At 37.2% G+C, this 25,493-nt stretch overlaps 3 protein-coding genes across 4 annotated transcripts in view; 2 read left to right on the top strand and 1 right to left on the bottom strand.

Moving 5' to 3' along the window:
- The window catches only part of LOC139953996 (monocarboxylate transporter 12-like), a 53,857-nt gene that overhangs the window by 5,881 nt on the left and 22,483 nt on the right, over window positions 1-25,493 (bottom strand). The gene's annotated exons all lie outside the window — the stretch shown is intronic.
- LOC139953993 (uncharacterized) lies at window positions 664-10,504 on the top strand. Of its 2 annotated transcripts, none has more exons than XM_071953620.1 (6): window positions 664-779; window positions 2,703-3,158; window positions 3,405-3,758; window positions 4,485-4,655; window positions 5,181-5,246; window positions 6,493-10,504. In XM_071953620.1, exons 2-6 carry the CDS (start codon window positions 2,765-2,767, stop codon window positions 7,359-7,361), a joined length of 1,854 nt encoding a protein of 617 aa, XP_071809721.1. In that variant the 5' UTR covers window positions 664-779; window positions 2,703-2,764; the 3' UTR covers window positions 7,362-10,504. The 2 variants fall into 2 exon arrangements, with proteins under 2 accessions (XP_071809721.1, XP_071809720.1); XM_071953619.1 differs by lacking the exon at window positions 664-779 and adding an exon at window positions 924-1,267.
- Window positions 11,894-24,567, top strand: LOC139953995 (fibroblast growth factor receptor 4-like). The gene is made up of 15 exons (XM_071953622.1): window positions 11,894-12,131; window positions 12,959-13,003; window positions 14,110-14,248; window positions 16,262-16,383; window positions 17,012-17,203; window positions 18,040-18,195; window positions 18,857-19,014; window positions 19,453-19,648; window positions 19,865-19,975; window positions 20,557-20,726; window positions 20,913-21,035; window positions 21,684-21,795; window positions 22,495-22,591; window positions 23,487-23,586; window positions 23,701-24,567. The coding sequence occupies exons 1-15, from the start codon at window positions 12,086-12,088 to the stop codon at window positions 23,743-23,745; spliced, it is 1,812 nt and encodes a 603-aa protein (XP_071809723.1). The 5' UTR covers window positions 11,894-12,085; the 3' UTR covers window positions 23,746-24,567.

Here is a 25,493-nt window from a genome sequence, read left to right as displayed (position 1 = left end):
CAACAAACAACCAAACCGTCAGACACCTACGCAACACCCCAATATAATTAGTACCAAAAAAAACCTCTTTTATTTGTAGACTGTGTAAACCAAAGTTTTCCACGGACACTGACAGTCAGCAAAATTGTCATCAGGGCGAAGGAAACAACCCCCAACTCCATTCCAACACTGCTAACTGGAACAGGACCAAATAGAGCTGCTAAGCACAAAAATTGCTTAGCATGACATTTTGTTCCTTGATAAAAACAGGATTACCAACCAAATTTTCAGTTGTTGCATTGCGTGTTACTGGTATTCAGCTCTCGTTTGCTTATCCTGAAAATCACGTGAAAATTTGGTTGGCAATTCTGTTTTTATCGAGGCAAAAATGTCATGCTAAGCAAATTTGTGTGCGTAGCAGCTCTATTAAATTGGGCCCTGGTCATTTGTCTGCAGTGAGAAATTGACAGAAGGCTGTATATTTATTTAAAGTGGTGACATTTATCAAAACATGTCACGGTCCCGTACTTTTTGCCAGATGAGGCGTCTCATACAAAATTGACTATCCATACATACATTTAATATCATGCACAAGTTTGACCTTTCGCCCGCGACCGGTTTACGTGTAGATCTGTATACTGTTTATGCACACGCAGATCTCCATGTGCAAGTTCATGTAGTCAGCTATACATGTACTTAATATTATTGTACATGTTCAGTACATGTTATTCATAGTTTGAAGTGCAACATTACGGCGTAGGCGTACGGCAACCATTTTACAAGTAGGCGTGGTGCTTAAGGTAGGTTCATGATATGATATTTGCAGAGATATTTTCAGTCACTTGTTTTTCGAATCAACAAAAGGTCATGTTGCCGAACTCTTAATCTTAAAACGTTTATGCAGAATGCACAATAACAAGTTTGTTTCTGTCTGCGTATTTTTAGTAACCGTAGAAAGTATAACCGTAGAGAGTCACTCATTCATAACATGGAGGAAGAAATTATAGCACGGTGTTTAATTCAGTCATGAACATGTATCACAACAGTGTGTAATAATATAAGTTCGTTCTAGCCGTAGTTGTAAGCCGCTAATTCATACAGCCTAAACCAGCACTAAGTAATTATTGCACATTTTGGGAAATCCCAGGTTTTTCCCAACAGCGTTGACGCATGCGGGTGTCATATTGTATCTGTTTAGTTCAGACCTAAGAGCACAGATTCAACGAGCTGAAAGTCATGTCCGTTGGTTTGCACGAATTGAATACGACACTCACGAAATCTCTGAAGGGTCAGTTTCATTATTTTTACCATTATGTCATTTTAATACAATCATAGGCCATTTCTCGCCTGTAAAATAGTCGGGAAAATTCGAAACTAGACCCAATCACAAAGCAGATAAGTGCGAAATCCCAATCGTGTCATCATATCATCGGGGACTATTTTGGTCATACGAATTAGTATTTCGTTATTTTTACGAACTTGGTTTCAACTTAAAACAAATTTCACAACCTGTGAATACAAGAAACTAGGCAAGGGACAATGTTTGTTATACAAAAAAAAATAATAATAATAATAATAATAACTAGACATTAGGTGTTTGTGAACAAACACAAAGCTGTTAATAATAAAAAATAATAAAAATCTCGACGAAAACAATACCCGTTCCGACGGTAGGTCGGAACAGCTAATAATACAAATCTCGACAAAAACAATACCTGTTCCGACGGTAGGTCGGAACAGCTAATAATACAAATCTCGACGAAAACAACACCTGTTCCGACGGTAGGTCGGAACAGCTAAAAATGAACATGGAAATGGTATATGCAATTTGCGACAGATCCTTGATGAATTGGCAAGATTTCAAATACACATTAGCACATGACCAATGATTCAAATCCACAGTAATGTACACGCAAGTTCACGGATGTAGCCTACCCGGAACAAAGTCACAAACAACAAAATAATACGGGCAGCCGTCAGAGTGCGAAACAGAAACTATATAGCTTTTATAATAACGTCAGGGCCCAATTTCATAGACCTGCTTCAGCACAAAATTTTGCTTAAGCAAAAAAATCCTTGCTTAGTAAAATCAGATTACCGGCCAAAACTCCACTCAATTTTTATGCTAAGTAAACAACAGCTAATTACCAGTCACAAGCAATGTATATGGCATGAAATTTTCGCCATTAACATGTGTAAAATAAGCAGCTAATTTCGTGCTTAAGCAAATTTTTTGCTTAAGCAGCTCTATGAAATTGGCCCCTGGTCTACACACTATTAAAAAGCACAACATAATGACACTCTGACTCTGTGTGCACACGAAGGCACTGTAGTATTTCCTATTTAATTCAAGGGCCCAATTTCATATAGCTGCTAAGCACGAATTTTGCTAAGCATGAAATTTCTTCCTTGATAAAAAACAGGATTACAAACCAATTTTCCGTTTGTAGCACATTGCTAGCTACTGGTATTCAGTTGTTGTTTGCTTGTCCTGAAAATCACGTGGAAATGTGGTTGGTAATCTTGTTTTTATTAAGGCAACGAAATCATGCTAAGTAAATTTGTGTGCCTAGCAGCTCCATGAAATTGAGCCCTGTTCTTGTCAATCATAATTGTCTTGTGTGCCAATTGCCGACCATGCCAATTAGAAAGGCTCATTGGACTAAGACCAAAAGGAAGAGTAAGTTTAACAACTCATCTTTAATAACCCTTTTCCTTCACAGTAATACTTCCACAGTTCCCGCCCTTTTGTTCTTCAGCAAGTTTAGTTCATCATAAAGTCAGGATGGCAATTGTACTTGCTATTTGGGCCGTGTGCTTCCTTTCTGTTATAAGCAATGGAAGGGCGGCTGCTGCCGAAAATCAACACATCTTACTTCCTAAGAACAACAGCCATGTTCCCATCCCATGTGTTGGTCTCCAACCGGCCGAGAGACCGAGCCTTCTGTACTGGTTTATCGGTGAGACATGGGAGGTGGCAATGGGATCTCTTTTACTACGCTACTCAGATCCGGGCGTCGGCCAGAACTTTACAGAGAGTGACCGCTACTCTGTCTCACATGGCTTTGGCCTGGTCATTGGACAACTCGACACGACCGACAGTGGACGATACTGGTGCCGAGTTATCCGGGGAGGTGCCGAGAGCATCGAATCAGTTGACGTCACAGTTGTTGTTAAAGGTAATGTTTTGTGTTCCGATTCTCAGACATGAAAGTACAAAATGCTATGCAACTAAGGTGTTTTTTTCTTCTAATGATTGTTTTGCAACTTCGATGACCAAAAATATCAGATGTTTACAGGTCACCATTGTATGCTTGTGTTGGGTCACATCAAGTGAGGTAACTGGTTGCTTGACAATTGAAAAAAAAAACTGCCTAGGCCTATAAGTAGTCTTTTACTTAATTTTAATAAATTTTAATTTTCAGATTCGCGTCCCGGTCCAGTGATATGGTGGAACCCTTCAACAGGTTCAGTTTCCAAAGTCGATATAAAGAAACAACAGATACTAAACTGTTCGGTCGATGACGTTTACCCGAACCCCGATTTAACATGGTCGTTCATTGGTTGCCGTAGTACTGCCAATCAGTCAATGGAATTATTCACGTCCAATCAGCAGTCGACCTACGACGTATTCTCCAAAACTTATCGAGTGACGAAAAGGGCCCATTTTGGCGCCTTGGATCTGAAGATAGACGATAAATGTGAGTTCGAGTGCATTGCTAAGGGAGTAGCAATCCACAACGGGTCGTCTGCTACCGCTGTTGAAATCTTTACCACAGGTAAGTTGAAGTGAAATACGGTGACTCAGACTAAATGGCGCCACCTAGCGTTTGCCAACGGCGAGTTATATAAAACGTTGACTGATTTCACTGTCATCGCACATGGACGTGTTGTTTTCTTCTCTTAATTTTAATTTTGATTTCCTTAAGACCTCTTATTGCATTCTCTGTTGGTTCCAATCTTGTTTTCGTATTTAACATTAAAATGTGTTCATGTACAAAATGTGTTTTTTTTCGGCCTCTGGCCGGCGACTACATTTTTTAATTGTAAATTAACCGGAAATCACTGAAATGTTTCTGTTCATACCATGACAGAATTTCAAAGCGCTGCTAAGCACAAAAATTGCTCAGCATGAAATTTCCCCCTTGATAAAAACAGGATTACCAACCAAATTACCACGTGATTTTCACGACAAGCAAACAACAGCTGAATACCAGTAAGAAGCAACATGCAACAAATGAAAATTTGGTTGGTCATCCTGTTTTTATCGAGGAAGAAATTTTATGCTAAGCAATTTTTTTGTTTACCCATACACCCGATGTGTGTTATAACTGTGTACTCAGTAAAAAAAAAAAAAAAAAAAAAAGGACTCGGGAAAGCAACTGAGTATACAGTGCTAACACACATCGGTGTATGGGTAAAAACAAATCTTTATCCCCGATGCAAATTTAACATTTATTATAAAGCAAATTTTTGTTTGAAATTGGGCCCATGTCATATTATAGCTCAGCAGCCAGAATCCAAGTCGACCAGTACAACCACAATCTTCATCATTCTAGCGGTCATCTTGTTTGTATGCTTTATAGCGTTGGCATACTTAGTGTGGAGAGTGTTTCTACCTCAACGACGCATCATCAAGCAAGAAATACAAGAACTAGTAAGAAAAGAACCGACAGGTAAACCTAGATTCTGGTTTTGTCGATTTGTTTTAAATAAAAAAGCTTTAAAGGGACACTTGGATTGGACAAGTTGGCAGTATAAAAAACATTTGTAACCGTTTGGTATGCATATGGTATGGTTGGAAAGATGTTTTAGAAGTAGAATACAATGATCCACACAAATTTGCCTTAAAATTGCGTGGTTTTCCTTTTGCTTTGCGAACTAAAACGGTCGGCCATTTATGGGAGTAAATTTTGAATGGCCGACCGTGTTAATCGACGAGGTAAGAGGAAAACCACGCAATTTCGAGGCATAATATTGTGTGGATTATTGTATTCTACTTTTAAAACATGTTTCCAACCATATGCATTTTATAGCAAATGGTTACAAACGCTTTTCAAAGACCAACTCGACCGATCCAATGCAACGTGTTCCTTTAATTCTTCCTGGTTTGTTTACTGTCTGTTGTTGTACCGAATAAAATGAACCTTTTAAATTGTTACCCTTTTAAACGATGTTGGTGTAACCCCCTCTCCTAATAGGTACACCGGACGAGAAGACGGGACTCTTTATGGAAATTAACCCGAAAGAAATGGAAGATATCACAGGTAAGGGTCCTGGGGTGGATTTCACAAAGGTAGTCCTAACTTAGGACCAGTCCTATAGGCAATGCTAAGAGATAGGACCAGTCCTAAGTTAGGATGAGTTACTGGTCCTAACTTAGGACCAGTCCTATCTCTTAGCATGCCTAGGACTAGTCCTAAGTTAGGACTACCTTTGTAAAATCCTCCCCTGCTCTATTTTGAAGTGAGATACCGTTTTGGTATCTTAAAAGTCCCGACGTTTCGATCGGTGTGCTTTGTGTGTCTTAAAGAAAACAGAGCACACGTTTTGAAACGTATCTCACTTCCTGATCGTCTTAGAAACACTTTGTTCGATTTACCATCAGCTTTAATACTTAATCTTTAGCGTTTGTTGAGTGTAAGCAAAGCGCATTTTTCACAAGAACACTTAATTTAAATCGATCCTCTTTGGTTCGTTTCTGGTTTCAAAATACAAATTGCCAGGAAGTTTGGACAGAATTCTATTCCGCTTTTCCTCATTTTTTTTTCTTCCTCATTTCGTCTCCCTTATGCTATATACTGTTACTCTGCTTGTTTGAGGCACTGGACACCTCTGACAATTGTCAAAGACCAGATTCCTACTTAGTGTATCCAAACATATGCATAAATTAACAAACCTGTGAAAACTTAGGCTGGTCATCAATTGGTCATCGAATTTGCAAGAGAATAATGAAAGAAAAACACCATTGTTATATAAATTTCAGATGCATAATAAAAAGGCTTCAGTTGAAGTATTTTAATATTTGAATGAGAAATCACCTCTTTCTCTAAAATTACGTTACTTCAGAGGGAGCCGTTTCTCACAATGCTTTATACTATCAACAGCTCTCCATTGCTCGTTACCAATTAAGTTTTTATGCTAACAATTATTTTCAGTAATTACCAATAGTGTCAGTGCAAAGCGCAGTGATACAGCTTTGTATAAAGAGCACTATATATATTTTCTTTTGTATTGTACTCACCTTTGCCCAATTTCATAAAGCCTGGTATTAGGTAACACAAAAATTTGCTCAGCATTAGCATGAAATTTCTTCCTTCGATAAAGACAGGATTACCAACCAAATTGCCACGTGATTTTTAGGATAAGCAAACAGCTGAGTACCAGTATCAAGCAATGTGCAGCAAATGGAAATTTGGTTGGTAATCCAGTTTTAAATCCAATGTTGTGCTGACAGGCTTTATGAAATTGGGCCCTTATAGCTCGTCTTTTATAACTTTCATTTCTTTTCAGCTGAGGGAACTACTCAATGGTCGTCACGACGTAGCCTCGAAGACTACAGTGGTTTATTCAAACGCTCCGAACAAACAGGAGACATTCTGGAGGTGGTTGGTAGTGATAGTCAGGGCCTTTTACTTACAACATCGAAGGCAGTCATCCGCTACCCAAACAAACAGGAAGCTAGACCAGAAATCTTCACGAAAGACAAGTTTTCAGGAAATGTGACGAACATAGTCTTACACCCTCAAAGCGAAACTTTAATAGTGGTTTTAAAAACAACTGGCAAAAAAGTCAAAACAAGTTTGCTATATGTTGACATGAACTCTGGCAATTACGGAGAGCCGGTCGAGTTGACTAAGTTCACCTCCCCAAAGGTCACCGTTGATGGCGCTGGTGCTATCTTTGTGGGCGAACTCGATGGTAAAAGATTGCTGATGTTTGAAAGACACAGCGACACACGCGGAGAGTACACATTAGACATCAATAACAAGTTGCAAAATATCGCGGCATACGGTTGGAAACGTCTCTTTGTCGTGAACGGAAAAGACACCATAAATAAGTACATCTTCAAAAGAACCAGTGGTTGTCTCAACATGTTGAAAATCCGAGATTGCATAACAATTTCTCCTGCTCAAGAAACAGGGCTGGGTGAAATCGTAGTGTACAACCACCAAATCTACGTTGTGAACGGTGTTCAAATACTCGCATACGATGTCGAGGTATTTGAAAAGCTTCATACATTCGAGACTGGCTTCCAAGATCTGCAAGGTTTATGCTTCTTCGGGTTGAATGGTGTGGCTTTGTATAGCAATAAGCGTGTCCAGGTTTATGAGATTGAGAAAAAAAAGGAAGAAAATGGACATTCAAGTGCCACGGTGTGAGATTAAACACAGATAATTTGTTGAAAATTTGTTGACTATTATCCAAAACAGTACAAGATTCATGGCACATTGACATCCTTTATGACAATTAATACCTTTGGACACTTTGTAAACCCTGTAAGTTATTTGTAAATCTGTGAACTTTTTTTTCTGTTCCGAAAGTGTATAATGGCTTTAAGACAATTTGTTTAAGGAAAAATAAAATAAATAAACAATATTACCTGTTTATAGTAAGATAAGCTTATAACTAATTTTACTTGGAGGGCACACTTGACTGAAAACAAAAGCTTTTTATGATTTCAAGTGCCACGGTGTGAGATTAAACACAGATAATTTGTTGAACATTTGTTGACTATTATCCAAAACAGTACAAGATTCATGTCACATTGACATCCTTCATGACAATTAATACCTTTGAACACTTTGTAAACCCTGTAATATATTTATAAATCTGTGAACTTTTTTTTCTGTTCCGAAAGTGTATAATGGCTTTAAGACAATTTGTTTAAGGAAAATTAAAATAAATAAAAAATATTACCTGTTTATAGTAAGATAAGCTTATAACTAATTTTACTTGGAGGCCACACTTGACTGAAAAACAAAAGCTTTTTATGATTTCAAGTGCCACGGTGTGAGATTAAACACAGATAATTTGTTGAAAATTTGTTGACTATTATCCAAAACAGTACAAGATTCATATCACATTGACATCCTTTATTGTAAATCTGTGAACTTTTTTTTTCTGTTCCGAAAGTGTATAATGGCTTTAAGACAATTTGTTTTAGGAAAATTAAAATAAATAAACAATATTACCTGTTTATAGTAAGATAAGCTTCTAACTAATTTTACTTGGAGGGCACACTTGACTGAAAAACAAAAGCTTTTTATGATTTCAAGTGCCACGGTGTGAGATTAAACACAGATAATTTGTTGAAAATTTGTTGACTATTATCCAAAACAGTACAAGATTCGTATCACATTGACATCCTTTATTGTAAATCTGTGAACTTTTTTTTTCTGTTCCGAAAGTGTATAATGGCTTTAAGACAATTTGTTTTAGGAAAATTAAAATAAATAAACAATATTACCTGTTTATAGTAAGATAAGCTTCTAACTAATTTTACTTGGAGGGCACACTTGACTGAAAAACAAAAGCTTTTTATGATTTCAAGTGCCACGGTGTGAGATTAAACACAGATAATTTGTTGAAAATTTGTTGACTATTATCCAAAACAGTACAAGATTCGTATCACATTGACATCCTTTATTGTAAATCTGTGAACTTTTTTTTTCTGTTCCGAAAGTGTATAATGGCTTTAAGACAATTTGTTTTAGGAAAATTAAAATAAATAAACAATATTACCTGTTTATAGTAAGATAAGCTTATAACTAATTTTACTTGGAGGCCACACTTGACTGAAAAACAAAAGCTCTTTATGATTTCAACATGTATAAAGCAATGTAAAGCATCTTCAGAATTGGTAGGGTAACGAACTAGTAGAATAAAGAAAGACAGTTCTCTGAGAACAAACTCTAGCTACCGTCGATTTCACAAAGAGTTAGGACTTGTCTTATCTCGAGTAAGGACGAGTAACTCTTCCTAACTTAGGATTAATCTTAAGGTCTGCATGCTACAGTGCAGGGTTGGGACTCATCCTAAGTCATAAGATTAGTCTTAAGCTAGGAAGAGCTTGTGAAATCGACGGCTGGCAAGTAGATACACACATGATGTTACCGCAAACCAAATATTCATTGATACCATGTCATGCCTCAAATCCTATAGTTTTATATGTAACAAACTTCGTTGTTTAGTTTTAGTCTTAAAGGAAGTGGACAGTATTGGTAATTACTCAAAATAGTGATAAGCATAAAACATTACTTGGTAAGGAGTAATGGGGAGAGATTGATAGTATAAAACATCGTGAGAAACGGCTCCCTCTGAAGTAGTTTTCGAGAAAGAAGTAAATTTCCACGAATTCGATTTCGAGACCTCAGATTTACAATTTTGGGTCTCGATATCGGCATCTGAAAGCACACAATTTCGTGTGACAAGGGTATTTTGTCTTTCATTATTATCTCGCAACTTCAATGACCAATTTAGCTCAAATTTCACCGGTTTGTTATTTTATGCATATGTTGAGATACACCAAGGAAGAAGACTGGTCTTTGACAATTACCAATAGTGCCCATTGTCTTTAAAGCCTTTTTGATAATGAAATTCATACTATAACCATTTTTTCTGTGAAAGTATTTCCATCTGAATTGAAGTCATAGTAAGCCTTTTTAAACATGCAACAACTGATTTTGGTTGTTCCAAACTGTTTTTACATGCAAGCAATCTGATCAACTTATTGTACTGCTGCGAATGTTTCATATTTAAAAAAAAAATGTGTTTTGTGTTTTTCCCTTCCCCTTATCGTCGTCTCGAATTCTTGCCAAATAATTACTGAAATAATTATCTTCTTGTAGCCATTTTGTTTTTGTATATTCAACTCAGTCACCGATACTGAGGTCGGAAAGACCCGAAGGACCTGTGTATTATAATCAGCATCTCACAATATTTTGTTATCAAAATAACCGTTACCCTTGAACTTTTTTGTTTGACCTTTTTACTCGGTTAAATACCGACTAAAAACATTTTTACTAAATTCCCAACATAATTGATCGATTTGCTTTTTCATACTGGTAGTTGGCTTAGCCGTTACTTACTTACCTACCTACTTACTCGTCTATGTTTTCTAATTTGTATTGTTTGTTTAATTGCTGTCCCTTTGTCTACTTCACATACATGTTCTGCTTCATAGTTATATTTACATTGTTTAACCATGGTTAAACCTTTGTGTAGTTATCTACCGTAGCGGTTAGTATTTTTTTATTCGTCTATTTAGTGCTGTTTTCCTGTTTTGTTCTATAATCTTGTAACGGGCACATCCGCCACAAGCCCCGGCTTTTAGGATAATGCCTCCATGTCATGTGAATGTGGAAACAAATGTTATATTGATTGATTGAAGTTTCTCTTAATTGAACACAAAACGTATTTCTTGTAATATCTGGACTTTGTTATAACTGTAGATGTATAGTATAATCATCTCGGGAGCTTAGTAGCGAGATTCATTTTGTTTACTTGAGGAAATTAAAACGATGAAAACATCAACAAATACATGTGCCTTTGTTTCAGTGGACTAGTTTAAAGACCCATGACACTATTGGTAATTGTCAAAGACTAGTCTTCACAGTTGGTGTATCTCAACACATGCATAAAATAACAAACCTGTGAAAACTTGAGCTCAATTGGTCGTCGAAGTTGCGAGATAATTATGGGAAAAAACACCCTTGTCACACGAAGTTGTGTGCTTTCAGATGCTTGATTTCGAGACCTCAAATTCTAAACTTGAGGTCTCGAAATCAAATTCGTGGAAAATTACTTCTTGCTCGAAAACTACGTCACTTCAGAGGGAGCTGTTTCCCACAATGTTTTATACCATCAACCTCTCCCCATTACTCGTCACGAAGAAAGGTTTTATGCCAATAATTATTTTGAGTAATTACCAATAGTGTCCACTGCCTTTAAGTGTTTTAGTGAGTGCTCTTTGTTTAGTTTCAATCTACTGTTTAGCCCTTGTTTAAGGATCACAACTTCCTTTAAAAATAATCCTTTAAAGGGTATAAAAATATGTATTTTTTCCTAACAAAAAAACACAATGTCCACAGATTTACATTAAACTTACACAGTTTAAAAATTATGATAGTAGAAAACTTCCCTTGAAATTTTACTTACTGAGGCGCTGTAGTTTTTAAGAAATGAGTAAAAGTAATAATTTTCGTCTCAGTTTTAGCATGTAAAAACACATTAACCAGTTATGCTATGGTTTTGGTATAATATCATAACTGGTTAAGGGGATTTGACATGCTAATTATATGTCCCCGGATATTCTCTGTCCCCCATGATCGAGTATGAAATGAACATGGATTTATGTGTGTAGTAGGTTGAGTCAAAAGAGGGCGCTATCAAAAGAAATAATATTATTGGGGGGGGGGGCAGAATATAGTGTGGTTAGAAAGAAACCAGAGGAGCGGCCTCATTAATAATTTAAAGGCTCTCGAAATGTTCTATTACAGAAAAATTGGAGAGCCCAAAGAAAAGAGATAGAGTGAAAATGGTCTCGAACTAAATTTAAAAAAATTAGTAAAAGAATTACTTCTTTCTCGAAAACTTTATTACTTCAGAGGTAGCCGTTTCTCAGTGTTCTATACCCTCAACAGCTCTCCATTACTCGTTACCAAGTAAGTTTTTATGCTAATAATTATTTTGAATAATTACCAAAAGTGTCCACTGCCTTTAAAGCCAGTGTCCCTGACTGTACAACCAGAAATAAATGAAACCAATAAGAACCTTCCTCACCGAGGCTTTTTTTTTCGACCAAGGAAACTCGACCTCGAGAAAATTTGATCCACCACTTTCGATGCAAGTCAAGTTTATAATTTCACTTCTAATTTATAATTTTTCCTCACTTCCTCGAGTCTTGTTTTCCTTTCTTCTCTCTTTCTGTATTACTCATCATCAGAAAATGCACAAAACGAAACAAAGTTTCTTTTTAGCTGTACTTGTTTTTCTTACATGGTTTTTTGATACAAAAATAACAAACGACGTAAATTCAACGGTACAACTTATTCCAACAACTGCGTAAATAGATCATTTCAAACAGTTTGACTCCGGTGGTAAGATGACCAATCACGGAAAACAGTTTCTCGTTTTGGCGATTGCAATAGGTGAGTAGAAACTATCAATGTGGGTTCGTTTGATGTCCGTTGTTGTACTTGGTGTCCACAATATTTAAAGTCTAGTATAAAAACAAATTTCCATCTTATTAGTCAGAGCTGGGGTTTTTCCAAAGATTATAGAGCGCCGCAAGGCGCAAGATGCGGAACTGAAGCTTTATCTATTGTTGGAACGTGAAATACGCATGGGCGCCATTTCAGCAAGTGGATGTTTTGTTTCCTATTGATAGGAATGGTCATTGTCTGCACTGATCTATTATTGTATCAAAAGAGTTACTTGCCGAAATGGCGTTCAGTGGGATTTCACATTCCAGCCCGAGTTCCGCATCGCGGCGCTCTAATAATCTTTGGTTTTTTCATGTACATATTGTACAACCACATGGATTAATTGTGGATTAAAGTCCTATCCTTTAAAAGGGATTTGGGTACTTTTTGTAACATAAAACACAATGTCCTCAGATTTACATTAAACTTACACAGTTTGAAATTACTGATGTTAGAAGGCTTCTCTGTAAATAAATAAAAATACTTGCTGGGGTGTTGTAGTTTTTGAGAAATGAGTAAAACAATGTCACGAAAATAATGTTTTACATACTAAAATAGTTTTCGTGACTTGTTTTACTCATTTCTCAAAAACTACAGCACCTCAGAAAGTGATTTTCAGGGAAGTTTTCTACTATCATTATCTTCAAACCGTGTCATTTCTAATGTAAAACTGTGGACATTGTGTTTTTGTCCTACAAAAAGAAACCAGACCCTCCAATTATGACGACAGAAACCCCCTTTTTTTCTTGTTTCTTTTTTTTTTTTAATTTCAGGACTCATTGTTCAGCAATCCGAAGGACAAGGGCCGAATCTCACAGGTATTTTTTTTTTGCTTTTTTGCTTTTTTATTTTGTTACTAATAAGTTTATTGAGAGATGTAACGTGTCAATTTTATTTTTAATGAAGTATTTTTTGTAAAGAGTTCTAGTACTTTTGCCTTCGAGAAAGACTCTGCTAGGGTCGAAACGTCAGGCCATTAACTATTTTTTGAGTTCTAGTACTATCAGTCATATATGACTATATTTTTTAAACCGACAAATTGAGATTCATTCGAGGAGCAAAGTCAACATGAAAAACAAAACAATCGAAAATGAACATTTCCTGTTTTCCAAAAATCTGTTCAAGGAAGTACATCTGTTGTGGTTCTGCTTGTTTTTTTTTTCTTTCTATCATAATCCAACCTCGATTTTTTTTGTATGAGGAAGGTCTATATAACGCGGCATTGCAAACAACAGATTTCCAGCAAGATTTGCTAACTTCATACTAGTTAGTTTTAACCAAAGTTTTACAAACATTATAACACTTGCACACACACACAAAACAAAGATGGAAGTTGAAACTTCAGCTGAATTATGCTTTCGTATTATTACACAAACTTAATAATTTAAGGTTGAATGGCCGGACTATAACTGGCACACCATTAGAACAATTTGACAAACATGGAGGACAAATGACATGTCATGTTTACAATTTGTGATTTGTATCCTGGGCCCAATTTCATAGAGCTGCTAAGCACACAAATTTGCTTAGCATGAAATCTCTTCCTTGATAAAAACAGAATTATCAACCAAATTTATATTTGTTGCATATTGCTTGCTACTGGTTTTCACACTGTTGTTTGCTTATCCTGAAAATCATGTGGAAACTTGGTTAGTGATCCTGTTTTTATCAAGGCAAACAATGTCATGCTAAGCAAACTGTTGTGCTTAGCAGCTCTACGAAATGGGGCCATGATCATTACTTCAATAGCAGACAACTGTTGAGCAATATTTCTGTATACGAAGCTCTATATGAAATGGGCCCAGGTCAATTCCGTATGATAAATGAGTTTTCGGATGGAAAGAAATCAACTTGTCCTTTTGACAATTATTCATTGACTAAAAGTACTATTTTCTATGTGTGTGTTCTCTTTAATTAAACTCAGACTTGCAATTGACGATGAACACTTCGGTGTTGGAAGAGGGTCTACCTGTGCGGTTCTTTTGTAGCAGCGAGGGGTGTACCAATTTAAAGATTTTTTACATTGATGGGGAAATACAATCATCGAACCAGCCAAATCCTCAGTGAGTGCCATGTTGAAAATTTACCCCCGGGAATTTGGTGGTGGGGCTTGGCCGGTCTTATTTCAGCTAAACATTTAAGTAGATGTAGCTTTTGAGAAAAATGGAATCTCTCACTAAAATATTCGGACCTGATGTATTTTATTTAGGCATCTGCAAGCACACAGATTTGTTCAACAATGGGATTTTTCTCATTATTTTCTTGCAACTTCGATGACCGATTGAGCCCAAGTTTGTATGTGAAGGGAGTTTTACGAGTTCTCGTGATGGGAAGACCATCTTATTAATAACACACAAACAAACAACATTTTGTCAATGACGTGGTGAAAATAGCATATACACATCTGTGGCCAGGATAAGGAGGCTCAAAGTTGGTAGGAAAAAAACTCATGGCTTGTTTGTAACATTATCTCACATTATCTCACATTATCTCACATTAATGTCACATTATGTATCTTAGCTTCCCATCCTATGTTATGTTTCTTTATTGCTGGTTAAGTTTATTATTTGCTTGATGGGAGGTGGTGTGGCTATTTTGCATTTTTACTTATTCTGCGTCCCTGCTTTTAATTATCTTTCTGTTTCTGTCTTAATATTCTTAATGCCTTTATAGATTTATTGTAAATAATTATAGATTTTTAATATATGGCCAGGGATATTGGAATTGAAGGCCTTCGGGCCATAGTTTTTAGGTAAACTTTTTTAATTCCAGGCATATGTCCCTGGCTTTTGTTTTGTACTGTATATGTTTGTACTTTGTATGTGTTTTTATGCCGAATAAATAATAACAACAGTAACAGCAACAGCAACAGCAACAGCAACAGCAACAGCAACAGCAACAGCAACAGCAACAGCAACAGCAACAGCAACAGCAACAGCAACAGCAACAGCAACAGCAACAGCAACAGCAACAGCAACAACAACAAGAATAATAATAATAATAACAATAACAATAACAATAACAATAACAATAACAATAACAATAACAATAACAATAACAATAACAATAACAATAACAATAACAATAACAATAACAATAACAATAACAATAACAATAACAATAACAATAACAATAACAATAACAATAACAATAACAATAACAATAACAATAACAATAACAATAACATTAACAATAACAATAACAATAACAATAACAATAACAATAACAATAACAATAACAATAACAATAACAATAACAATAACAATAACAATAACAATAACAATAACAATAACAATAACAATAACAATAACAATAACAATAACAATAACAATAACAATAACAATAACAATAACAATAACAATAACAATAACAATAACAATAACAATAACAATAACAATAACAATAACAATAACAATAACAATAACAATAACAATAACAATAATAATAATAATAATAATAATAATAATAATAATAATAATAATAATAATAATAATAATAATAATAATAATAATAATAATAATAATAATAATCAATCTCAATAATTGTCTTATTTATTTTCAGCTTAAACTGTTCTGCCATGTTGTCGCTTTTATTACAAACTCGCTGTGTCATGTCTTATGTTCATCTGTCCTTTTGTCTGTTTGTCTGTCTGTCTGTCTGTCTGTCTGTCTGTCTGTCTGTCTGTCTGTCTGTCTGTCTGTCTGTCTGTCTGTCTGTCTGTCTGTCTGTCTGTCTGTCTGTCTGTCTGTCTGTCTGTCTGTCTGTCTGTCTGTCTGTCTGTCTGTCTGTCTGTCTGTCTGTCTGTCTGTCCGTCTGTCTGTCTGTCTGGTTGTCTTGTTTTCTTGTCTGTTTGGCTGTTTTTTACAATCTCATGTTTACCAAAACGGCCCCGTATAGAGTATACTCTATTCTTTTATATGTAACAAGTGTTACTTAAAGATATGTTTTGCTTTTAGTCCGTAATAACTGTCGTTATTCTTTTATGAGAGTATGGAAAGAAATGTATTCTTGTAATCTTGAATTCTTCTTTTTTCATCTTTGCATTTCACTAATTGTTTTCTTTACTCTCTTGATAGTGAAACAGTTTCCCTTGATCTGATTCCAGCACGAAATCAATCTGGATCAGTGCTTGAGTGTAGGATGTTATCCGGAAGTGGCAGTAACATCGGTAGTGCCAATCTCACTTTGAACATCAACTGTAAGTTTGAACCCTCCGGGTTTTTTTTCTCAATCAGTAGTTGCAAAAATAAGTCACTCTCAATTTTCAGTGCATGCTATTTTATTTTTATCATCATCATCATCATTCGGCAAAGGCTTGCGTCCTCCAAATAAAACTGAAAGAAAAATGAAGAGCCTCTCCGTCAGTTATCTTGAAAATGTGCCGTTTCTTTAGGTACGGGGCTTTAGGCTCGGCCCAAAAGGAAGTCACCGTTATGAAAAAGCCCTAAACCTTCATCTGTACACACAACTCGACACAAAATACTCATTATTTTAAGTCATTAATGCTGAGAACTGACAACTCTCTGGTACGTTTCTGGGTCACATAAAGTGCTATTCACACGGCATCAATTTAACTGGGGTCCCTTGCTACTTAGCATGGTTGTAAAATGTATAGCAATGTTTAGCGGGATTTTGCAAGAGCACTTGGACAGTGTAGGCTAAGTTGTTGTCCTTTCACACGAGGTACATTTGCAAAATATTACAACCTATATGCTATACAATTAAGCAAGGGACCTTTGCTAAATTACTCTCATGTGAAAGAACTTTTAGACACGCGTCAGTGTAGACAAGCTGAAATATTTATAATTTGTTTCACTTTTTACTAGATCCGCCTGAAACTGTTTTCATGACGACAGAGTCTGGTGCCTGCATGGGTACAACTTGTGACATGACAATGGTCTTATGGGGAGAGTACAATTTCACCTGCCAGTCTCTTTCGTCGAGTCAGGCTTACGGGTTCCGATGGGCCATAACCTCCAAAGATGGCGACGTGATTGACATTCCAGATTCAACACAGGGTAAGTAGGATTTGAAATTTTGCATGGTGGAAATATGATTAATAAGGTTTGCAGTAACACCATGTACATGAGTAGGATTTGAAACTTTGCATGGTGGACATACGATATAGTAAGGTTTGCAGTAACACACGTACATGGATTTGAAACTTTGCATAGTGGTAATACTATATAGTAAGGTTTGCAGTAACACCATGTACATGAGTAGGATTTGAAACTTTGCATGGTGGAGATACAATCTAGTAAGGTTTGCAGTAACACCATGTACATGAGTAGGATTTGAAACTTTGCATGGTGGAGATACAATCTAGTAAGGTTTGCAGTATAACCATAGAGTAGGATTTGAAACTTTGCATGGTGGACATACAATATAGAAAGGTTTGCAATGGATTTGAAACTTTGCATGGTGGAGATACGATATAGTAAGGTTTGCACTAACACCACGTACATGGATTTGAAACTTTGCATAGTGGTAATACTATATAGTAAGGTTTGCAGTAACACCATGTACATGAGTAGGATTTGAAACTTTGCATGGTGGAGATACAATCTAGTAAGGTTTACAGTAACACCATGTACATGAGTAGGATTTGAAACTTTGCATGGTGGAGATACAATCTAGTAAGGTTTGCAGTAACACCATGTACATGAGTAGGATTTGAAACTTGCATGGTGGACATACGATATAGTAAGATTTGCAGTAACACACGTACGTGGATTTGAAACTGCATGGTGGCATGCCACCAATACGATAGAGTAAGGTTTGCAGTAACACATGTACATGAGTAGAATTTGAAACTTCGCATGATGGAGATACGATGTAATGTTCTTAATTACAGAATCAAAATCTGAGCATGACGGGGGTTGGAACGGAGTGAGCAGAGTCACACTTAGGGCACAGGCAAATTACAATGGGAAACGACTGGTGTGCCACGTATTGTACCCTGACAACAAAACGTACCAGAAGTTAACAGTCACTGTCGCCGTGGATAGGAGTAAGTGTAGGACTGTTCAACCTTGTTCCCATTTGTTTTTTCGTAATCGGCGGGCACGACATGGCGCGCTGCCATATTCTGAACGAGGGTGAAAATCTTGGTAGTTATCCAAAACATCGAATACGTTATAGAAAAGTATCTACACCACCAGACATGTTGTCAATAACTATTTAGTTTCAATCGATTGTTGTCAAACCAACAACTTTCCAAAATCTCTCCTCTCTGCCTCACTAAACAACCTTGTACCCAAACAAGGACGCATCCCCAGCACTGCTCATTAGTCAGCGTGTGTAATGACAACAAGCCACTTCGGAATGTCAGTGGCGCATGTCTGTTACTGCTGACTACGGATTTTGTCTATCTCCCGTAACCTTTTGACAATACCCGCTGGTATTGTCAAAAGGTTATTGGAGATAGACAACATGCGTTGTCAGCAGTAACAGACATGCGCATCAGCTGGAACTCCGAAGTGGCTTATTGGGTAAGGTTGTTTATATCACCACCCCAGGCCATAATCTCAAACCTAAAATCTTGGAGGTTCGAATCCCGCACTAGCCAAATAATGTTTCTGTTGGTAAAGCACTTTTACCACAATGCCAAAGTCGGAGGTTTGATTGCAGTTCCTTTCAATTGGTTTTTCCACTCATGTTAACCCTTACAGGTATTTTGATACTACTCTCTGTGGCGGCATTATTAGCCCTGGCCGTTTTCTTAATTTGCGCATTCGCTGTATACGGTGCATGCAAGACCATCACATCCAAATGGAGCCCTGACCGTGACGTCACAGCTCTCAGTCGTCTAAGCATCAAGTCAAAACAGGTATGGATTCTCTTTTGGCAATATTGGGTAATATTAATAGTTTTTCTTGTCTCAATATTTGTCAGATTACTACTGAGCTTCCCATTTTTGATACTTTCCGCGTAAAAAAAAACTGCCAACCAGTCGAAATAAAAATAAAAACATTTTCCATTTTTCAAATCCCGGTCTCACTCATCGACACACAAAATACACTTCAGTGTAAGTGATGTGTCAAGCTTTGCATGGTATTAAGTGAGGAGTAACTTGTACAACTTGTTGATAAACATTTTGTTTAATCTAGAGCTCCTATAAAAGAACTTAATACTCTGAAAACAGCAGTAGGTATAGTCTAAAAGTTTCAAACAATAAATTTTGCTCGTCTTCAGTAGTCCTTGAGCACGTTTAGTCATAGCTTTGTTGAAAACTCCATCACAAGTTTCAATCTTTTACCGACTTTAGAGGCTGTCGAAGAAATGTTCAGTGTCACTGGACATTCTCAACCAATCCAAGACGTTTAGGGATAACTTCCCCCGGGAGCGCATCCAGATGCTGAATGTGCTTGGTGAGGGGTCGTTTGGTGTGGTGTACATGGCGATTGCAGATGGCATCTTAGAAGATGGCAAGAAACACACAGTGGCTGTGAAGATGCTCAAAGGTACTCAATACACTCTCAAAACTCAATACTCAACACTTAACATTTTATGATTCAACGGAGGGCGCTATCAGAAGAAGTTTGTACACATGGGGGGCGGCGGGGGCAGCAGAGAATCTCCTGCCACATTTGTTTTTGATGAGATCCCAATTCTTATCATCTTTCTTCTTGAAATCAACAGTATCCTTCTAATATAGAATTTAAAAACTACTTCCACAGCTTCGGTGTCATCTAATGACGTGTCAGGTTTCATGAAGGAACTGGATGTGTGCAAGACGCTTGAAAAGCACCCACACATCGTAGAGTTGCTGGGCTGCTGTACGGATAAAGGTAAACGTATTTTATCAGTTTGTGGTCAAGTCGTCTCTGACATAAGTCTCAAGTTCTTAAAGCTCAGCCATTGAAAGGTCTCAGGTGATTGTGTCATCGGCCAGCATACCTAAACCATAAGATGCTTCCCTTCATCCAGGTGTATGATAATGCAGATATCTTCACAAGATGATAGGGGCACCCCTTTAATGCTTACATCATGTCGTGGCCGAGCGGTCAAGCGCACTTGTCTCAAGCTCTGGTGTTCTGGGGTGGATTTCACAAAGGTAGGCCTAACTTAGGACTAGTCCTGGGCAATGCTAAGAGATAGGACCAGTCCTAAGTTAGGACCAGTAACTCATCCTAACTTAAGACTGGTCCTATCTCTTAGCATTGCCTAGGACTAGTCCTAAGTTAGGACTACCTTTGTGAAATCCACCCCTGACTAGCAGAGTGTGGGTCCGAGTCCCAGTGGTGAAACATGTGTCTTTTAGCCATACTGTCAAAACCACGATGCTTCGTCCTTCGGGTGAAACGTAAAGTCTTTGGCCCCGGGTGTTGTGTAACATTCTTTTCATAATCTTTATCGCTTAATCTCAAAGAGCCTTTCTGCTTGATCTTCGAGTTCGCATCCAAAGGAAACCTTCAGAGTTTCTTACGAGATAAGAGAAAGTCCTGGTCTGCTTCTTCGCCCTGTGATTTGACCTCTGATCTCATTCTGAAGTTTGCTCATCAGATAGCTAGTGGCATGGAGTATCTATCGTCCATGCAGGTGAGTCGGGGAATTTTGGTCGCATTCCTAGTTCCACGTCTTGAGCATAAACAAAGTGAGGAGACGAGACTAATATTTTCTTTAAAAAAAAAAACATTTTGTAAGAACGAACTCTACCTGGCAAGTAGATACACACATTGCGTTACCGCAAACTGTATAACATTTTTTATGTTCGTCTTCCTTTAGATTATCCACAGGGATTTAGCGACACGTAACATCCTACTGACTGAGGATCTGACTTGCAAATTGTCAGATTTTGGATTTTCACGAGACGTTCTTTTCGAGAGCCTGTATGAGATGTCCTCAAATGTGAGTAAACGACTAAAGGTTAAGTACAGGAAAAAAATGTTGGAAAAAAATGTCCATCCTCGAAAAAAATATTTTGTCTGAATTATACTAGTGACCCAAAATTAGTCTGGGTTGTTCCGACCGCAATAAGTACCGACTCAGACCACTCTATGCTCAGATGCACAAACGACCTCTGTGCAGTGTGAGACTTGTGGACGGTTCTTTTTCACAGTTAGTGCGCGAGCAATTTGAACGTGAAAAAAATGTGTCGTTTCTAGGCGATGTCATCATTTTGGGCTAACGTCATTCTCACATATGATGTCTGCACATACGTATCTATCGTGAGAAAAGGTAATTTCACGTATGCTTACGTTTTGTTTTGATGTTCACGTTCACGTTTTTGCTCAGATAACGCGCGGCCAACCTCCCTGAGGCCGTGTCCGAAACGACGACTTCGGCTACAGCTACGTCTAGATCAGCGCGTCTGTAAGTGTTCAAGAATAGGCAGACGCACGCGCCCTAGCCATAGCTGCAGCCGAAGTCGCCGTTTCGGACACGGTCTAATACTGAGCATGTGCGCGCACGCTCAGAGCCGCATAAAGGACCGTATTAGTCTCCCATTGGTTAAAGCTAATGTGTTATTCTTTGACATTCCCCCATCCATGCCAGGGTGATGTCCCGATCCGTTGGATGGCCATCGAGTCCATCGTAGAGAACAAGTATACAACAATGTCAGACGTCTGGTCCTACGGAGTATTATTGTGGGAAATATTCACCCTGGGTAAGTTATCGAAAGGTCAAAGTTTACTCTAATTTTTGAGTCCAAGGGGTCACGGCTCAGTGTTGTGTTTAGGTAAACCGAGTCAACAATTATCAACTTCCAAACAGTTGCAGTCTCACATCGCTCAACCTCGGTCCAAAGGACACTCCCAGTGTGATCCACCCCACTATCATCACCAATGATGCCATCAATGGCTCCTCAGGGGTCGATTTTACAAAGGGTTAACTTTAGGACATAGTCCTAGGAGATGTTTAAAACTTAAGGCTAGTCCTAAGTTAGGACGAGTTAATCGTCCTAACTCGAGATAAGACTAGACTTAACTCTCTGTGAAATCCACCCCAGGCACCTTTTGGGGGGTCAGTATAGAATTGACGGTGCCTGAGTAGAACAGCCATTGATGAACACAGTTTAAGGTATATACAATCATTTTATTTTTATTTTATGTTATTACCTTCCACAAAATAAATTTTAAAAATGACATCGGTGCAAAAGGGAAACCTCGAACAGGCACACAGGCCCACTTAATGTGGACCTTTGTTCACACTTCAAAGCCGCAAGACAATGGACAAACACAACCACAGGCAAGCAACCGAAGAAAACAAAAAAATACTATAAAAAGTAAAAAATTTAAACAAAATTCTGCGCACTTTGCTAAGATATTTCTTTTTGTTTTCTCTCCCTCCCAAATTGTTGCGACAGGTTCACATCCCTATCCAGGAATGGACGTCAATAACGTCATCAGAGCTCTACAGGATGGGCTCCGCCTACCAAAACCAGCACATTGCAGTGATAAACTGTAAGTTTCGTTCACTCTAAAATACTCCTTGGCTCAGAATAATTGAACCGGGTTGTGACTGCATGCTGGGTCTTCCATATTATTAAGGATACTTTCTCATACTTGGAAAGTGCTTCAGAGTTATCCCTATGAGAATTCCGAAATTATCCTAGTAATTACTCAAAACAATTGTTAGTATAAAAACTTACTTGGTAACGAGTACAGCAGCAGTACCGTATCAAATAATAATTTGAATCCAAGAGAGACTTCTAAGCCTTTATCAGGCATCTGAAAGCACACCAATTTGTGCAACCAGTATGTTTTTTTCTTTCATTGTTTTCTTGCAATTTAAATGACCAATAACTGAGTTCAAATTTCACACATTTATCATTGTATGTATACGTTGAAAAATGTTGGCCTACCTATGTGAGAATACTGTTTCTTGGTGATATTAACAAACGTGTCTATTGCCCTTGATGGTTCAGAATGTTAAGCACTATTTTAAAAACCATATTATATGATTTTTAAAGACAGTGGACACTATTGGTAATTGTCACAGACCAGTCTTCTCACTTGGTGTATCTCAACATTATGCATAAAATAACAAACCTGTGAAAATTTGAGCGCAGTCGGTCGTCGAATTTGCGAGATAATAATGAAAGAAAAAACACCTTGTCACACGAAGTTGTGTGCTTTCTGATGCTTGATTTCGAGACCTCAAGTTAATTCTAAACTTGAGGTCTCGAAATCAAATTCGTGGAAAGTTACTTCTTTCTCGAAAACTAACTTCAAAGGGAGCTGTTTCTCACAATGTTTTATGCCATCAACCTCTCCCCATTACTCGTAATCAAGAAAGGTTTTATGATGATAATTATTTTAAGTAATTACCAATAGTGTCCACTGCCTTTAACTTTAGGTACGATTTGATGAAGAGTTGCTGGTCACCAGATCCCTCAGACAGACCAGATTTCTTCAAGTTATTGGAGATGACGCAAAAAATGGCAACTTCTGCTCATGTGAGTTCAGTATAACTAATTATTACGCCAACAAATAAATTATAAAATAACTCACAAAGAAGAAGCTTAAAATTAATTTGAGGTTTGTCTGGCTGTTGTTTTTTGTCTTTATAGAGCTTTCTTCAGATGTCGGAGTTTGTTCCAGATCAATACGAATGAGGCGTCTGGAACTGTTCCCACCCCCTTTTGCTCCACACACCTGGAACCTGGAATGCACTCTCCACCTCAATCAGGAAATCCGACTCTCTTCGTACATTTAAGAAGTGTATAAAAAATTCTCGTTATTCTATCTAATGCGCTGCGTTCTTGACGTAGTGGCGCTATATAAATGCCCTATATGTATGTATGTAAATTTATGTAGCCACACACTTAATGGCTGTTTTGTGTGTAAATATAGAAAGCGATTCACCGTGTATACTTTACGGTGTATTTTTAACAGATAAGTTTTTGAAGGATTAATTATTACTGTAAATTTGTCTTATAAGCTTATTGCACAATAACAATTTTAAAAGGGGACAGCTAAAGTGAAAACACCTCATTTGAAAAATACAAAATGTTGATCGGAATTACGTATGAAAATATTTGACAATATTATACCTTTGTATTAAAAAAAGGGTAGGCCTTTTGTTTATTGCCATAGGCAGGTTGTCGTATCTCATTTTCCCTTTTAACCAATAGGCATAAACGTGATTTATTTCGTTAACATACAAAAACTGACCCCAAAATGTATAAAGTAATGAAAAATTAATATTAATAACAAACGAAAAAATAATTAACATTGAGTAGTAACTTAGTGACTCCAGTGTCATCCCTTGGTCATTAATAACACGTACAAAATGTACGTTAATTTTTTTATTTTTTTTATAAAAGTGGAAATATTGAACTTATTATTTTCCGATATGCATTACTTTGTTTTTAACTAGGTAACAATAATAAGTTTCTTAAACGTAAATCTTCACCATGGTGATTGTATATTTTGAAAGATGGAAATAAAAACTTAAAGTAAAGTTTCTTGAGCTCTCGGTGACCATTAATGTTTGTGTTTTTGAACTAAAGTTTCTAGACAGAATTTAAGAGCCCCAAAAGAGGTATTACCGCCGTGTCAAAATGTTGCCCAATTGAGAAATTGTTTTGCAAGATTGATGGGCGGACGTTTGGGAAAAATGTTGCTGGTGTAGCTACGGGTGTGTATTTTGGAGGGAGAATAATAATTGACAGTGCCATGTTTTCCGTTGTACTACTGTGCGTGAGTCGGGGCGCGCGCGTAAAGCTTGGAATTAGGTGCATTGTGGTCTAGCTGATTACAAATTTGATTCATATATATCCCACAATGCACCTCTTTCAACAGTCTGCGCTTGCGCATTGGTATTTGCGATAAGGTCATCGTGGCCACATGAACATAAGTTTTGTTTGTGGTAAATAATATAGAAAATAATACCGCTCATTGTGCAATCATTTGGAATCGCGGGTATTGCACTTGCAGGAACATTGCGTGGGATATTTGTTTCATGGCTGCTGCAATGTACTTATCCAGATAAAAAAATATATTTCGCTTGAACTAAGTATAATAATTGTTGTTGTTTAGTTTGTAAAATTCACGAAGAAGTGCGTAGCTACGGGATATTTTAAGAACGGTGCAGTAATGTGGTCACATTATTTGAAGATATTACTGCCCCCTCACAAAATGGACTCGTGGCACCAATAATAGCATACGATTGTGCTGTGCTGTTCTTTGTTGTTGTTCAGAACTTGTTACTGACAATCCCCCCCCCCCCCCCCACACACACACACCAGGAAATGCTGGAATCAGAATATTTTAGTGTACATTTACATTATAAATTCATGTAAACATGCGCATACGTATGTAACATGATCATTATTATACATTCCAAAATGTAACTCGTGAC

This window comes from Asterias amurensis, chromosome 22 (genome assembly GCF_032118995.1).
Source record: "Asterias amurensis chromosome 22, ASM3211899v1".
Lineage (NCBI taxonomy): Eukaryota > Metazoa > Echinodermata > Asteroidea > Forcipulatida > Asteriidae > Asterias > Asterias amurensis.
Note: the sequence above shows the minus strand (reverse complement) of the source record. Positions and strands in the feature narration are given on the sequence as shown.

Bases quoted from the DNA above. Each gene is read 5' to 3' on its own strand.
- LOC139953993 (XM_071953619.1), top strand. From the start codon at position 1,216: ATGTCCGTTGGTTTGCACGAATTGAATACGACACTCACGAAATCTCTG. The intron at 4,656-5,180 runs GTAAACCTAGAT...CTCTCCTAATAG, and splicing joins AGTAAGAAAAGAACCGACAG to GTACACCGGACGAGAAGACG. The intron at 5,247-6,492 runs GTAAGGGTCCTG...ATTTCTTTTCAG, and splicing joins AGAAATGGAAGATATCACAG to CTGAGGGAACTACTCAATGG.
- LOC139953995 (XM_071953622.1), top strand. From the start codon at position 12,086: ATGACCAATCACGGAAAACAGTTTCTCGTTTTGGCGATTGCAATAG. The intron at 13,004-14,109 runs GTATTTTTTTTT...AATTAAACTCAG, and splicing joins ACAAGGGCCGAATCTCACAG to ACTTGCAATTGACGATGAAC. The intron at 22,592-23,486 runs GTAAGTTTCGTT...CTTTAACTTTAG, and splicing joins GCACATTGCAGTGATAAACT to GTACGATTTGATGAAGAGTT.